At 40.1% G+C, this 14,260-nt stretch overlaps 1 protein-coding gene across 5 annotated transcripts in view; it reads right to left on the bottom strand.

The window, feature by feature from the left end:
* Positions 1-14,260, bottom strand: part of LOC308334900 (6-phosphofructo-2-kinase/fructose-2,6-bisphosphatase 4-like) — a 55,777-nt gene that overhangs the window by 18,596 nt on the left and 22,921 nt on the right. For 2 of the 5 annotated variants that reach the window (XM_080791792.1, XM_080791790.1), the window contains exons 11-14: positions 13,619-13,748; positions 12,707-12,769; positions 9,575-9,639; positions 4,498-6,571 (exon numbers count right to left, since the gene is read on the bottom strand). In XM_080791792.1, the coding sequence (XP_080647918.1) occupies positions 6,512-6,571; positions 9,575-9,639; positions 12,707-12,769; positions 13,619-13,748 (318 nt within the window). In that variant the 3' untranslated portion in view covers positions 4,498-6,511. Of the gene's footprint in view, positions 1-4,497; positions 6,572-9,574; positions 9,640-12,706; positions 12,770-13,618; positions 13,749-14,260 lie in introns of those variants that run through there. The other 3 variants (XR_013965932.1, XR_013965933.1, XM_080791791.1) reach the window with 3 other exon arrangements.

Raw genomic sequence — 14,260 nt, 5'->3', positions numbered from 1 at the left:
ATTTACTACTATTTTCAAAACAACACACAGACGTAAAGGGTGTTCAATAGCACCGATTTATGCCAAAATAAAAAAAAAATTCAAAGATTTTGTTTTGAGGTTACCTCTCGACAGCAACGATATCTGACATGGCCAGACGAATATCACTTTTTTAAAATGTTTAATTTGTTTGCACTGTACTGTACTGTACTGTACTGGGCAGTCGTCTGGTTTCCAGGCTAATCGAAAAGGGGACACAAACTTTGAGATTACGTTTATGACGGGCATTATTGATGGCTGTCATAACTGTGCTGTGTTGCATTAAACACAGTATGATGCTTTGTGGTATAGCGGACGGTAAAGCTGTAGATTAAGTTTACATAATAGTCATAATGTGAGAGTCGCCCTGTTGCAAAACAGAAGAACCTTCTTTTAAAATGGAAAAATGCATCATGACATAAAGTAGGTGTAGTTTGAATGTCATGCGTGTGCCGTGTGTAGATCGCCAGTATTTTCATTGTCATTTTCAGTCGAAATAAATAAATAAAAACGTTCGCTCTGAAAGAATATAATATTTAAAGGTTTGTGCCACATTTTTACGATTTTTCAAAAATAGCAGACCTACAAGCTCGTAGCGCGCCACTCGGTGGCGCGCTACGAGCTTGTAGATCTGCTATTTTTCAATAGCTAAAGCATAACATAATGCTTAGTTAAAACACCAAAAGGGGTTCCCATCCAGAATGGGTTCAAATCATCACACACATTAGGTGTAGTTTGAATGCGTGTGCTGTGTAGATTGCCAGTATTTTTCACACAAAACAAAGCAAAACAAAAAGAAAAACTACAATCAAACATTTTGTGCAGCCGGATGAATAGCTGTGCTTTATCATAGTTCCCACTAGTGATAGCTTTGCAACGCATATGAATGAGGGGGGAGGGGGAGGGTTATGTATGCACCACAGTGTGCATACGGAGCAAAGAGATAATTCATTATACTGAACAGTGGATAATCTGTGGTTGATAAGCGAGGGAAAAGTCCTCTTTGAGATCTACATATTAGTATGCGAGTTGGTTCATCACGGGACTGGAATTCCTCCCACTAGCCTATAAGTATTACCCCTGTATATATTTTTATATATTATTTGACCTAAAGGACAATTTTTTTTTTTAATTTTATATATACTGTATATATATACGTTTTATTCCACGATTTTGTAACCCATTTTTCACCCCCGTGTCAATCATCTAATGTGATCCTGGGCTCTACACACCCTCCGCCAACCTGGGGAGAGCAACGGACTTGAACTCATGCTTCCTTCATGCCCGAGTGTCCAAGTTGCTCCTTTACAACCTGACAGGGGGGAGTTTCCCTGGTTGGACATAGCGCGTGGAAGGAACACGTTATTCCAACCAGTTCCTTTCCCCTCCATCAGGCAGGGGAAAGGCAGTACGTAAGTAAGTAAGGACAAATATTCCTATCTAGCAATCGGTGCAAACAACAATTAGTCTCATCAATCACTAAGATTATAACTTTTAGATCTAGAATGCTCTAATGTTAGATCTAGAATGCTCTAATGTTAGATCTAGAATGCTATGCTCTAATGTTAGATCTAGAATGCTCTAATGTTAGATCTAGAATGCTCTAATGTTAGATCTAGAATGCTCTAATGTTAGATCTAGAATGCTCTAATGTTCTTATGTTTAGATCTAGAATGCTCTAATGTTCTTATGTTTAGATCTAGAATGCTCTAATGTTCTTATGTTTAGATCTAGAATGCTCTAATGTTCTTATGTTTAGATCTAGAATGCTCTAATGTTCTTATGTTTAGATCTAGAATGCTCTAATGTTCTTATGTTTAGATCTAGAATGCTCTAATGTTCTTATGTTTAGATCTAGAATGCTCTAATGTTAGATCTAGAATGCTCTAATGTTCTTATGTTTAGATCTAGAATGCTCTAATTTTCTTATGTTTAGATCTAGAATGCTCTAATGTTCTTATGTTTAGATCTAGAATGCTCTAATTTTCTTATGTTTAGATCTAGAATGCTCTAATGTTCTTATGTTTAGATCTAGAATGCTCTAATTTTCTTATGTTTAGATCTAGAATGCTCTAATGTTCTTATGTTTAGATCTAGAATGCTCCAATTTTCTTATGTTTAGATCTAGAATGCTCTAATGTTAGATCTAGAATGCTCTAATGTTCTTATGTTTAGATCTAGAATGCTCTAATGTTAGATCTAGAATGCTCTAATGTTCTTATGTTTAGATCTAGAATGCTCTAATGTTAGATCTAGAATGCTCTAATGTTCTTATGTTTAGATCTAGAATGCTCTAATGTTCTTATGTTTAGATCTAGAATGCTCTAATGTTCTTATGTTTAGATCTAGAATGCTCTAATGTTCTTATGTTTAGATCTAGAATGCTCTAATGTTCTTATGTTTAGATCTAGAATGCTCTAATGTTCTTATGTTTAGATCTAGAATGCTCTAATGTTCTTATGTTTAGATCTAGAATGCTCTAATGTTCTTATGTTTAGATCTAGAATGCTCTAATGTTCTTATGTTTAGATCTAGAATGCTCTAATGTTCTTATGTTTAGATCTAGAATGCTCTAATGTTCTTATGTTTAGATCTAGAATGCTCTAATGTTCTTATGTTTAGATCTAGAATGCTCTAATGTTAGATCTAGAATGCTCTAATGTTCTTATGTTTAGATCTAGAATGCTCTAATTTTCTTATGTTTAGATCTAGAATGCTCTAATGTTCTTATGTTTAGATCTAGAATGCTCTAATTTTCTTATGTTTAGATCTAGAATGCTCTAATGTTCTTATGTTTAGATCTAGAATGCTCCAATTTTCTTATGTTTAGATCTAGAATGCTCTAATGTTAGATCTAGAATGCTCTAATGTTCTTATGTTTAGATCTAGAATGCTCTAATGTTAGATCTAGAATGCTCTAATGTTCTTATGTTTAGATCTAGAATGCTCTAATGTTAGATCTAGAATGCTCTAATGTTCTTATGTTTAGATCTAGAATGCTCTAATGTTCTTATGTTTAGATCTAGAATGCTCTAATGTTCTTATGTTTAGATCTAGAATGCTCTAATGTTCTTATGTTTAGATCTAGAATGCTCTAATGTTCTTATGTTTAGATCTAGAATGCTCTAATGTTCTTATGTTTAGATCTAGAATGCTCTAATGTTCTTATGTTTAGATCTAGAATGCTCTAATGTTCTTATGTTTAGATCTAGAATGCTCTAATGTTCTTATGTTTAGATCTAGAATGCTCTAATGTTCTTATGTTTAGATCTAGAATGCTCTAATGTTCTTATGTTTAGATCTAGAATGCTCTAATGTTAGATCTAGAATGCTCTAATGTTAGATCTAGAATGCTCTAATGTTAGATCTAGAATGCTCTAATGTTCTTATGTTTAGATCTAGAATGCTCTAATGTTCTTATGTTTAGATCTAGAATGCTCTAATGTTCTTATGTTTAGATCTAGAATGCTCTAATGTTCTTATGTTTAGATCTAGAATGCTCTAATGTTAGATCTAGAATGCTCTAATGTTAGATCTAGAATGCTCTAATGTTCTTATGTTTAGATCTAGAATGCTCTAATGTTAGATCTAGAATGCTCTAATGTTCTTGTTTAGATCTAGAATGCTCTAATGTTAGATCTAGAATGCTCTAATGTTCTTATGTTTAGATCTAGAATGCTCTAATGTTCTTATGTTTAGATCTAGAATGCTCTAATGTTCTTATGTTTAGATCTAGAATGCTCTAATGTTCTTATGTTTAGATCTAGAATGCTCTAATGTTCTTATGTTTAGATCTAGAATGCTCTAATGTTCTTATGTTTAGATCTAGAATGCTCTAATGTTCTTATGTTTAGATCTAGAATGCTCTAATGTTCTTATGTTTAGATCTAGAATGCTCTAATGTTCTTATGTTTAGATCTAGAATGCTCTAATGTTCTTATGTTTAGATCTAGAATGCTCTAATGTTCTTAAGTTGTTTGGGCAAAAATAAAGCACGACAAAAAAACTGTGGCACATTAATATGCATGAATGCAAGCGTCACTAATCAAGTGAAGTTTATTCAAAGAGTTTAACAGTAAACATTGTTATAAAAAGGAAACGACAGACCGTTCTGAGGAATGGTATGAAGTAAAGAACCTCGCTATAGTATTTTATTTATAAAGGAACCTCGCTAGTATTTTCACCCCCATATTTCCATTTTGCTCCCATTTCAGCGATTATGCCAGTTGAGTGCATGCACAGTCCACGGTACAGTCCGGTACATGTACAGTACATTGGTACAGTCCGGTACATGTACAGTACATTGGTCCAGTCCCCCGTCACTGCCAGCCATCGCGATACCATCAAGGCACGGCCAAAATACATCTTTGTCAACAAAATTAACCGTAGATTTCATTTTAGTCGACCAAGATCTATTGATATTTATTCGACTAAAAAACTAGACTAACACTAAAACATTTTGAGATGACTAAAATATGACTGGAAGTAAATGTATAACGTTAGTCAAAAGATTGACTAACACTAAATCAAACTGTTATTGGAGACCTCTGCATTATTCTGCATGTTTAAACAAAACAAACAAAGTTACTTCTGGGTTTCCAGGACTGTCTACACATTATGGCTATAGATAGATAGATACACGTCATCATGTAACTAATTACGGTTGTCAAAAAGTCACTTACAAAAAAAAAAGAAAATATTTCTTGTGCAAAAGTATGTCAAAAGATAAGGCAAACCTGATCTATTGTAGCACAACGCTACTCACAGTAAGACAGATTTGTACGTTTCTGACTTGTACCAAAACAACATACAAAAACAAATACACAGACAGATTATGATCAACATGAACTAAATGGATTTAGAACAAGGGATTCATGGCTTCACTTTGCTTTACATCCGTCAGTCCCAAAGATTCACAAATCATTAATCTATCTGCGTTTCATAAAGTTCTCCCCCAAAATAATAATCTGCTATGATAAACAAACCCGAGGTAATATGGCTACTTGTCACAATTTAACTGAATTCCAGTTGATCGATTATCATCACATTGTAAAGTTCTTGAAGAAAATGAGTGGGGGAAAAAAAAAATTGGGCAAACTGCTTGGTGGGGGTTCAGTAGGTTAGATGTGACCCTGTGTCACTGGTAGGTTGGCACCAGAGCCATAGAGCAGGGCAACCCTGTCTCACTGGTAGGTTGGCACCAGAGCCATAGAGCAGGGCAACCCTGTCTCACTGGTAGGTTGGCACCAGAGCCATAGAGTATGACAGAGTTATACGACATTGAGGGGGCAGAAAACAGAGCGCTGTCCATGCAGCCTGGATGGAGAGGGACAAGATGGAGTTGGAAATACATTGTTTTCAACGAGGGCAGCGCAAATATCAGCAACTTTAGGCATGTGTGGCCCGGGGGCGGCTGGCGGAGCCGTCTGGGCACCTTATTGGCTGGTAATCCAGTCTGGCAGTGTGCCACGGGTTCGACTACCCATCCCAACGGCCTTTACTGCCATCTCTCTCCCCATTTCTTGTCAGCCTACTTTCATCTATCGCTCTATCAATAAAAGGGAAAAAGGCGAAAGCCAAAGAAATAATAATATTAAAAATAAAAATAAAATTAGGCACGTGTGTAACATCATGCCAACTGTTGTTAAGTATTGTACAGTGACAACTAAAGTCTCTGTAATGTTTATGTCGTACCATTACTAAGAAATTATCTAAAATAAAGCAATTTAAGATTATTTAAGCTGGGCTGTTGCCTGTGATGAGTCCAGTGCATTCTGCCAACTGCCGGTCCAGGACTTCTTTGTCACTGTTGGCTCTTCAGCCAACACAAGTCTATTGTAGGAGAGCCAGCCGCCATTGGACTGAAGCCCCATGAAGTGAACACAGATGTCGTAACTCTGTCTTAGGGCCGATTCATACTCCTATTTTACAGCTGTTTCGGCGCTGTAGTGCCGAAATGATTTCGGCTCGTCAGAAATTTTCAGTAGCACCGAAGAGGTGACCCCGAACCTCAAATGACGTCACGTCACATTGTAGGCTCTACAGCGCCGAACAGACTTTTATTCGGCTCTAAAATAGCAGTATGAATCGGCCCTTACTCTATGGCTCTGGTTGGGACCAGGTGTGAACAGGGTCACCCTGTCTCACTGGTCAGGTTGGCACTGGGTGTGAGTGGGTGAAGGGGTGGGGGTGTTGGCGGGTGTCACAGGGTGGGCACCGGCTGTGAGTGGGTGAAGGGGGTGGGGGTGTTGGCGGGTGTCACATGGTGGGCACTGGGTGTGAGTGGGTGAAAGAAAGGGGGTGAGGGGTGTTGGCGGGTGGGCACCGGCTGTGAGTGGGTGAAGGGGGTGAGGGGTGTTGGCGGGTGGGCACCGGGTGTGAGTGGGTGAAGGAGGTGGGGGTTGGCGGGTGGGTGAAGGGGGTGGGGGTCGCCCTGACTCACAGGTGTGTTGAAACGGGGTGAGCGCGGGTGGGTGACCCGGGGGACCCTGTATCACAGGTGAGCTGGCACCGTTACCAAAGCCTCCTCTGATATCCGCGACACGTTTACGTTCTGTTCGATAAAACGATAAGAAAGACAAAAGGTCAGGGGGGTCAAAGGTCAGGGGGTGACACATGAATGGGATACACACGTTTGCTGCTGCAGCCGTCCAGATATTATTATTATTATTATTAATAATGAACAGGGTGCAGCAGCATGTTTCAATGGAATGGGATGATTCATTGTTTTAATTAATTCTCACACAGGTTGATCTCATTGAGGTTGGCTTATAACCGGAAGTTACCTCCGCCGTCCATGGGTTTTTAATGGGAGATTTCCAATGGCATTTCTTGCATTGGGTTTTGGATAAATTAACAAAATACGCTCATTAGCAGCTTTCGGTCGAATTATATCCACAAATAAAACCTTCTTTTGAACCCTTATTTTATTTGATTTACAAATTTCGTAGTGTTTTCATTATATTATCGTTGTTTATTCTCAAGGGTGTAATATAATTCTTGGCGAGGGAAGCAGCTTTTTGCTTCTACGGGCCGTCGGCATGGAACAAGCTCCCACTGTACCTTCGTCAGGCAGCCTCTGTAGACATTTTTAAAGCTCAGCTCAAGACCCACTTCTACAACATTGCTTTTAATTGATCTTTTATTTTTGTTATTCATGTCCTCACTGTATTGCATTATTGCATCTGTAAAGCACTTTGAGCTGCATTTCATGTCATGAAAGGTGCTATACAAATAAAGTTTTATTATTATTATTATTATTATGGCTAACTAGCTTCCAGGTTGTGGATATAGCGACTGCCATATCTGAGTAATATCAGAGACATAACGCTGAGTCATGAGAAGAAGAACACATTACTCTCAGAACTGCATGCAAGGCCCAGATCTATTATTTATTACCGTTATTTGCAGCGGCTATCAAAGGGGATCCGTTTCATTCCAGATCACATTTCTCAACCACAACAACACACACCAGAACATCCTTTAACCCATTTATGCCTGACGTCGAAATTGAAAAAATGTATTTTTTTAATTTCTGAAAAACCGCATGTTTCTATATCAGTGGTTCTCAATATTTCATGTCAAGGACCCCCAAAAATACATGAAATTGGCCGCTGACCCCCATCTGAAAATGTGTTGTTTCAGGGACCTCCCCCCCAGAAGCAAAGATTTGAGTTAAAAACGTTCGCTCTGAAAGAATATATATTCAAAGCTTTGCACCACATGTTCTTGATTTTTCAAAAATAGCAGACCTACAAGCTCATAGCACGCCACTCGGTGGCACGCTATGATTGTAGATAAATCATGCCATGTTTGTGTTTGAGCTCGGTTGGAAATGAGCTGCAATAAACATCACGCGTTTCATTGCCACACAGTACATGTCACAAAGAAGTACAAAGACAAATTGCTCCCAAATACAAAACAATATTTACACAGTTCCACCTTGAGGCGTACGTGTGTGACTAAAGGGCGCGTCGTTGAAAATTAAAATTAAATGCATTAAGCAAACAGTTGTTCTTCCCTTCCATGCTTTGTTTTTTAAAAAGAACCTCCCTCAAACGGGGTTAGTTTAAGACTGTAAACACCTACTCTCAGCTCGTTTCAGATTTAGTTATATTTAAGTATTGAATAGATTATTGAAAGATATTTGGTATTAATGCAAACGGGGTGGGAGCAATAAGCTATGCTTCTTCTCACTCCTTTTGAATATGCTTTTTTTTATATTATTTTTGTACTGCTTGTTATTATGACGTTTCTGTTTATATGGTTTTTAAAATTGCTTTATTCAAATAAACATTTCAATCAATCAATCAGTCAATCAATCATTGTTATCATTAAACCGTTATTTAAAATCCTCTTCAAATGAAAGTCTTACACTTGAAACAATGACAGGTATCATCTACTCATCCGACCTGTGTAATTGTTTTGGACAATCTGTGACCTCCTTCCTTACGATGTTTAGTCTCGCGTAGCCAAGACAACTATTCCACAATCTCCCAATGCTAGATACTGCAGTCTGGAACTACACCTCCCAGAATGCTAGATACTGTAGTCTGGAACTACACCTCCCAAAAATCCAAGCAAGGGAGCTGCCTATATTTTCTCTTCATGAAAATATATTAAAAAAAGATCTTTATATTATTAACATTTCTGCTAAGCAGCAAGCTATATAATATGCTTAGATGATTTCTATTTATATTAGGATGAATTTGCGTGACTGTAAAGACGAAACAGAAGTGGGGAGGAGGCTTCACTTCCGCTTTATGGCTTACTCATGATCAGAGCTTCCGTTGCTGCAGACTGTATGACGGAAGCATTTATATTTTACTCATGATCAGAGCTTCCGTTGCTGCAGACTGTATGACGGAAGCATTTATATTTTACTCGTGATCAGAGCTTCCGTTGCTCCAGACTGTACGACGGAAGCATTTATATTTTACTCATGATCAGAGCTTCCGTTGCTCCAGACTGTACGACGGAAGCATTTATATTTTACTCATGACCAGAGCTTCCGTTGCTCCAGACTGTACGACGGAAGCATTTATATTGTACTCATGATCAGAGCTTCCGTTGCTCCAGACTGTATGACGGAAGCATTTATATTTTACTCATGATCAGAGCTTCCGTTGCTCCAGACTGTACGACGGAAGCATTTATATTTTACTCGTGATCAGAGCTTCCGTTGCTCCAGACTGTACGACGGAAGCATTTATATTTTACTCATGATCAGAGCTTGGACTTCACAACGTCCAACCTATATGGTGAACAGCACTGTTTCCCAAACAGCGGGTCGGGACCCATTTGTGGGCCGTCGACACATTTTTATGGGACCCTTTATTTTTTTCGTTTTCCTAATTATTATTTCAAAACATTTTCAAAAAAACACTACCAAAAAAAGCTAAGCTTTTCATTAATTAAAAACAAATTCAATATTCTTTCCCCCCCCCCCCAACTAATTTCACGAAAAAATGAGAGAAAAATCAAAGACAGAATCTAGAAGCTCAGAATGCGGCAGGAAGCGAGGCGTTGTGAGCTGAAAGTACGTCTGTATACCTACCTCTGGTCTGTCTCTGTGGGTGTTCACCGCCTCCACGTTCAGGCAGATGGATTCCACCTTGCAGCCTGACGAGGCAACAGAAAAACATGTTATTAAGAGACAGCAACAATTAGGCTGTATATCTACAAGGAGGTACTTCGTAAAAAAGCTATCAAGATAGCAAACGACCTCCTCTCATCCACTCTGCAGGGAGTTCGAACTACTTCCCTCTGGTAGACGGTACAAAGTACTAAGAGCTAAACGTAACATTTTTAAAAATTCTTTCATACCAAAAGCCATTAAGGCACTAAATGATACCATGTCTCGCTAGATTTGTTTGTTTTCCAATGTATTTGTCACTGTATGTCCTGCACTTTTTTGCCATGAGAAAATAATTGTGTAAGTGTTGTTTGTTTTTTACTGTTTGAGACCGAAGACGAATTTCCACACGTGGACAATAAATTAAACTAACTAACTAACTAACTAACTAACTAACATTATTTATTATTATTATTAGTTCAGACAGCAGAACAAACAGATGCTTTTATACTGTAGACAGTGACTTCGACGGGAGGAGCATTAACCCATTTAGGCCTGACGTCGAAATAAAATAAAAAAATCTTCTAAATCCTGAAATAAATATTTTCACGATTTTTCAAAAAATAGCAGATCTACAAGCTCGTAGCGCGCCACCGAGTGGCGCGCTACGAGCTTGTAGATCTGCTATTTTCCAATAGCTAAATTACAACTTTTTAGCTATTGACAACTTTTCAACCTATCTTAATTCTTAATATAATAATTGGTCCTCACTAATGTTCATGATAAAATACCACAAATTCCTACTCTGTCCGTGTCTCATAGGAGGGCCGTGGCCAGTTAGTTAGGCAGATTTCTGTTAAAACCAGATTTTTCTTTAAACAAATATTTAGATTTTTATTATCGTGAGAACGATGGCTTCAATTTCCGCGTTGCAAGGAATAGAGAGCCTGCAGTTTCTATTAGCTTGGGTTCCCCATTGATGATGTCACAGGTTTCTGAACTGCCCACAGCCCTCCTGACTGAGACACAGACTGAGTAGAAAATAATATTGTTCTTTTATCATGACCATTTAGTGACGACCAATTAGATGAAGATAGGTTGAAACGTGGTGAGGTGGTAGCCACTATTTTCAAAAGAACGTTAAAACAATTCAACATTGCCTTTTTACAGTTAATATGTATGTGTGTGTGTGTGTGTGTGTGTGTGTGTGTGTGTGTGTGTGTGTGGACACTAGACTGCAGGAAGAAACTGCAAGTAGGGTTCTGCTTATAGCACGAAACAGACTGAAGATAAAGAACATTGGCGTGGCCTTCGACTGCAGGGAAAGTTATCCTGTGTTGATTCAGCTCCGTTTCACATTCCATGTACAAAAATGCTGCTATTGGGGAGGATGTTTTAAAATTCACCATCAAAGCAAGACTGTCTGCAAGTATTACCAACCAAGTACAATCTGTCAATCTGGTATCCCGACACCCACACTCCACTCTGTATAAAACCATCATGATTCTGAACAACACCTAAAATCCATCGCGCACATAACAAATGGATGTAGTTCATACAAAAACTTGTATATTGCTCGCCACGACCGGATTGTTGACCTTGTGTCTGATGCCGTTCGAAACTATGTGCCATCCAGTGCAGCAATGTATAAACATTCAAGAGTGTTACCGGATTGGTTTAGCTGTGCATGCGATGTCTTTGCTAACATCCCGAATACACCTGATGTTGTCTTTGTTGACACCAGTCACAAGGAGGTCCTGAATCTGGAGGTGGGGCTGTGTCTTTGATTTGTCCATGGACCAGGCATTCCAAGATAAACATTTCAAGTATCAACCATTACTTGGAAGTATAACAAACCTGGGGTATCGCTGTAGATTTGCCATACTGATATTCGGAAGCCTGGGCCGTGTGCATAAACTGACCATGAGTGGCCTAAGAATAGCTGGCATGACAAAAAGCAAAGCCAATACTGTTCTGTTTCGGCTGTTATAGGCAGTTTGTCTGTGTGGAGAAGGAGGTGCCATGTGTATCCTTAATTCTACCACAGGTCGTTTCGAGGAAGCAATCTGATTGGTTGAAACAGCCTTCTAGCCGTGGATCAAACCAGCACCATTCAACACCTAATCAAAACAAAGAATTCAGCTGCTCTGTTCTCCCAGGGCGCTAGCAAACTCGGTGGCTAGGCTAGCTAGTTTCTTGGGACATTCATGGTCGTAGTGACTATACATCTGTCATTAAAAAAATATATTCTTTCAGCAATTTTCTTAGTTTTAAGGGTTAACTGTTGTAGAATTGCAATATTACACTCGAGGGTGTGGTTTAACGTGATTATTGCCACTTTCAGGGATGCTTTGTCTCGTTCCTTACCGCATCCCTGTCGTGGCAATAATCACGTTAACCCACACCCTCTCGTGTAATATTGCTTAAGTGAACATGAACTGTCAACCCCGTTATATTTGTTTCCTTGTAAAATTAATTGTAATTTGTGGATTCAAATAAAGAAATCAAATGTGTGTGTGTGTGTGTGTGTGTGTGTGTGTGTATGTGTGTGTGTGTGTGAGAGTGGTGCAACCAGCACCACTGGGCTTTAGGGATCCCAGGGAGTGTTAACCCATTTGGGGCGGGAACCCCTTTTGGTGTTAGCATTACATAATGCTTTAGCTATTGAAAAATAGCAGACCTACAAGCTCATAGCGCGCCACCGAGTGGCGCGCTATGAGCTTGTAGGTCTGCTATTTTTTCTTAACTGTCAGGATTTTAAGACATTTTTTAAATCTGATCTCAGGTCAAAATGCGTTAAAGAACCACCATTCTTCTGTGCGTTAGAATCTGATCTCAGGTCAGAATGTGTTAACCCATTCTGAACGGGAACCCATTTCGGTGTTAGCATCATGTTATGCTTTAGCTATTGAAAAATAGCAGATCTACAAGCTCATAGCGCGCCACCGAGTGGCGCGCTACGAGCTTGTAGGTCTGCTATTTTTGAAAAATCGAAGAGCGACTGACATTTTTAGAATCTGATCTCAGGTCAGAATGGGTTAATCAGACCCAGTGTGTGTCCAGTGAAAACCTCGTATGAATCTGATCTCAGGTCAGAATGTGTTAAGTGCCTACCGTAGGCCACTGGCGTCAGCTTCAGCACGGTGTGCAGCGGGCACTTCAGGTAGGGCAGCTCTTCTGTTGGAGACCAAACGGACACCACAGGGTTAATGCACGTCATACAGTACTACAAGGAGCAAAAACAGCAGATCTACAAGCTCAAAACGTGCCGCTTCGCACTGCGTTCTCGAGCTTGTGGATCTGCTACTTTTGTGTGACGCTGTAGATTTGACCAAACAGGGGTTTACATTTACCAAAGTTGAAACATAAGAGATAAGAAGGTTTCAGTAGGTAGGTGGTAGGTATACCCTCACAAAAAACATGCAGTAATCCTGGTCTCTATACTGCCTCCCCCTGGCCAGCCGGGGCGCCTGATGGAGGGGAAAGGAACTGGTCTCTATACTGCCTCCCCCTGGCCAGCCGGGGCGCCTGATGGAGGGGAAAGGAACTGGTTGGAATAACGTGTTCCTTCCACGCGCTACGACGTCCAACCAGGGAAACTCCCCCCTGTCAGGTGTAAAGGAGCAACTTGGACACTCAGGCATGAAGGAAGCATGAGTTCAAGTCCGTTGCTCTCCCCTTGTCCCCCATATATGGGGACTAGGTTGGTCTCCCCTTGTCCCCCATATATGGGGACTAGGTTGGTCTCTCCTTGTCCCCCATATATGGGGACTAGGTTGGTCTCCCCTTGTCCCCCATATATGGGGACTAGGTTGCTCTCCCCTTGTCCCCCATATATGGGGACTAGGTTGGTCTCCCCTTGTCCCCCATATATGGGGACTAGGTTGCTCTCCCCTTGTCCCCCATATATGGGGACTAGGTTGGTCTCTCCTTGTCCCCCATATATGGGGACTAGGTTGGTGGAGGGTGTGTAGAGCCCAGGATCACATTAGATGATTGACACAGGGGTGAAAATGGGTTACAAACCTGCAGACTTGTCCAGGAAGTAGGCCAGCAGGCAGCGCATGACGGCCTGGTGACAGATGACCAGGACGTTCTCCTGTCTCTCCAGCTCCATGATGACGGGCTCCAGACGCTGGACCAGGTCCTCGTAAGACTGGGGGGGAAACCAGAGCACAGCGTCACTTTATGAAAACCAGGACCGGGTCCTCCTCGTAAGACTGGAGGAAGAAAGATTTGGAAACCGGACTGAGGCCGATTCTAAAAACGCCTTCTAAATCCTGACCTAGACTTTCTGGAAAAACTTCAAATATTCATATAGCAGCATAATGTTTTTGTAAAAAAAATTATACTGTACATACTGTACAGAACCCCAAGAGGGGTTCCCTTTGGAAAGTGAAACGTTCCAAAATAAAAATAATAACATTTTTATGAAATAATAACTCTATACAAATCGTTAAGCGCAATTGTTTGTGGGCCCTAGTTGGTGGGAGCAGCATGTGAAGCGCACACACACACACACACACACACACACACACACACACACACACACACACACACACACAGCTACAGTAACAGGACAGTGGGGCCTGTGTCGAGTTGGGCCGGAGCACACAACAACCTAATGACCCTATCAATCTTTCCGTGCGGGAATGAACGAGGAGATAA

The sequence above is a fragment of the Protomyctophum bolini genome, assembly GCF_963924005.1.
Source record: "Protomyctophum bolini genome assembly, chromosome: 2".
NCBI classification, from domain to species: domain Eukaryota; kingdom Metazoa; phylum Chordata; class Actinopteri; order Myctophiformes; family Myctophidae; genus Protomyctophum; species Protomyctophum bolini.
The sequence above is the reverse complement of the archived record's forward strand: the minus strand, read 5'-3'. Positions and strand labels throughout refer to the sequence as shown.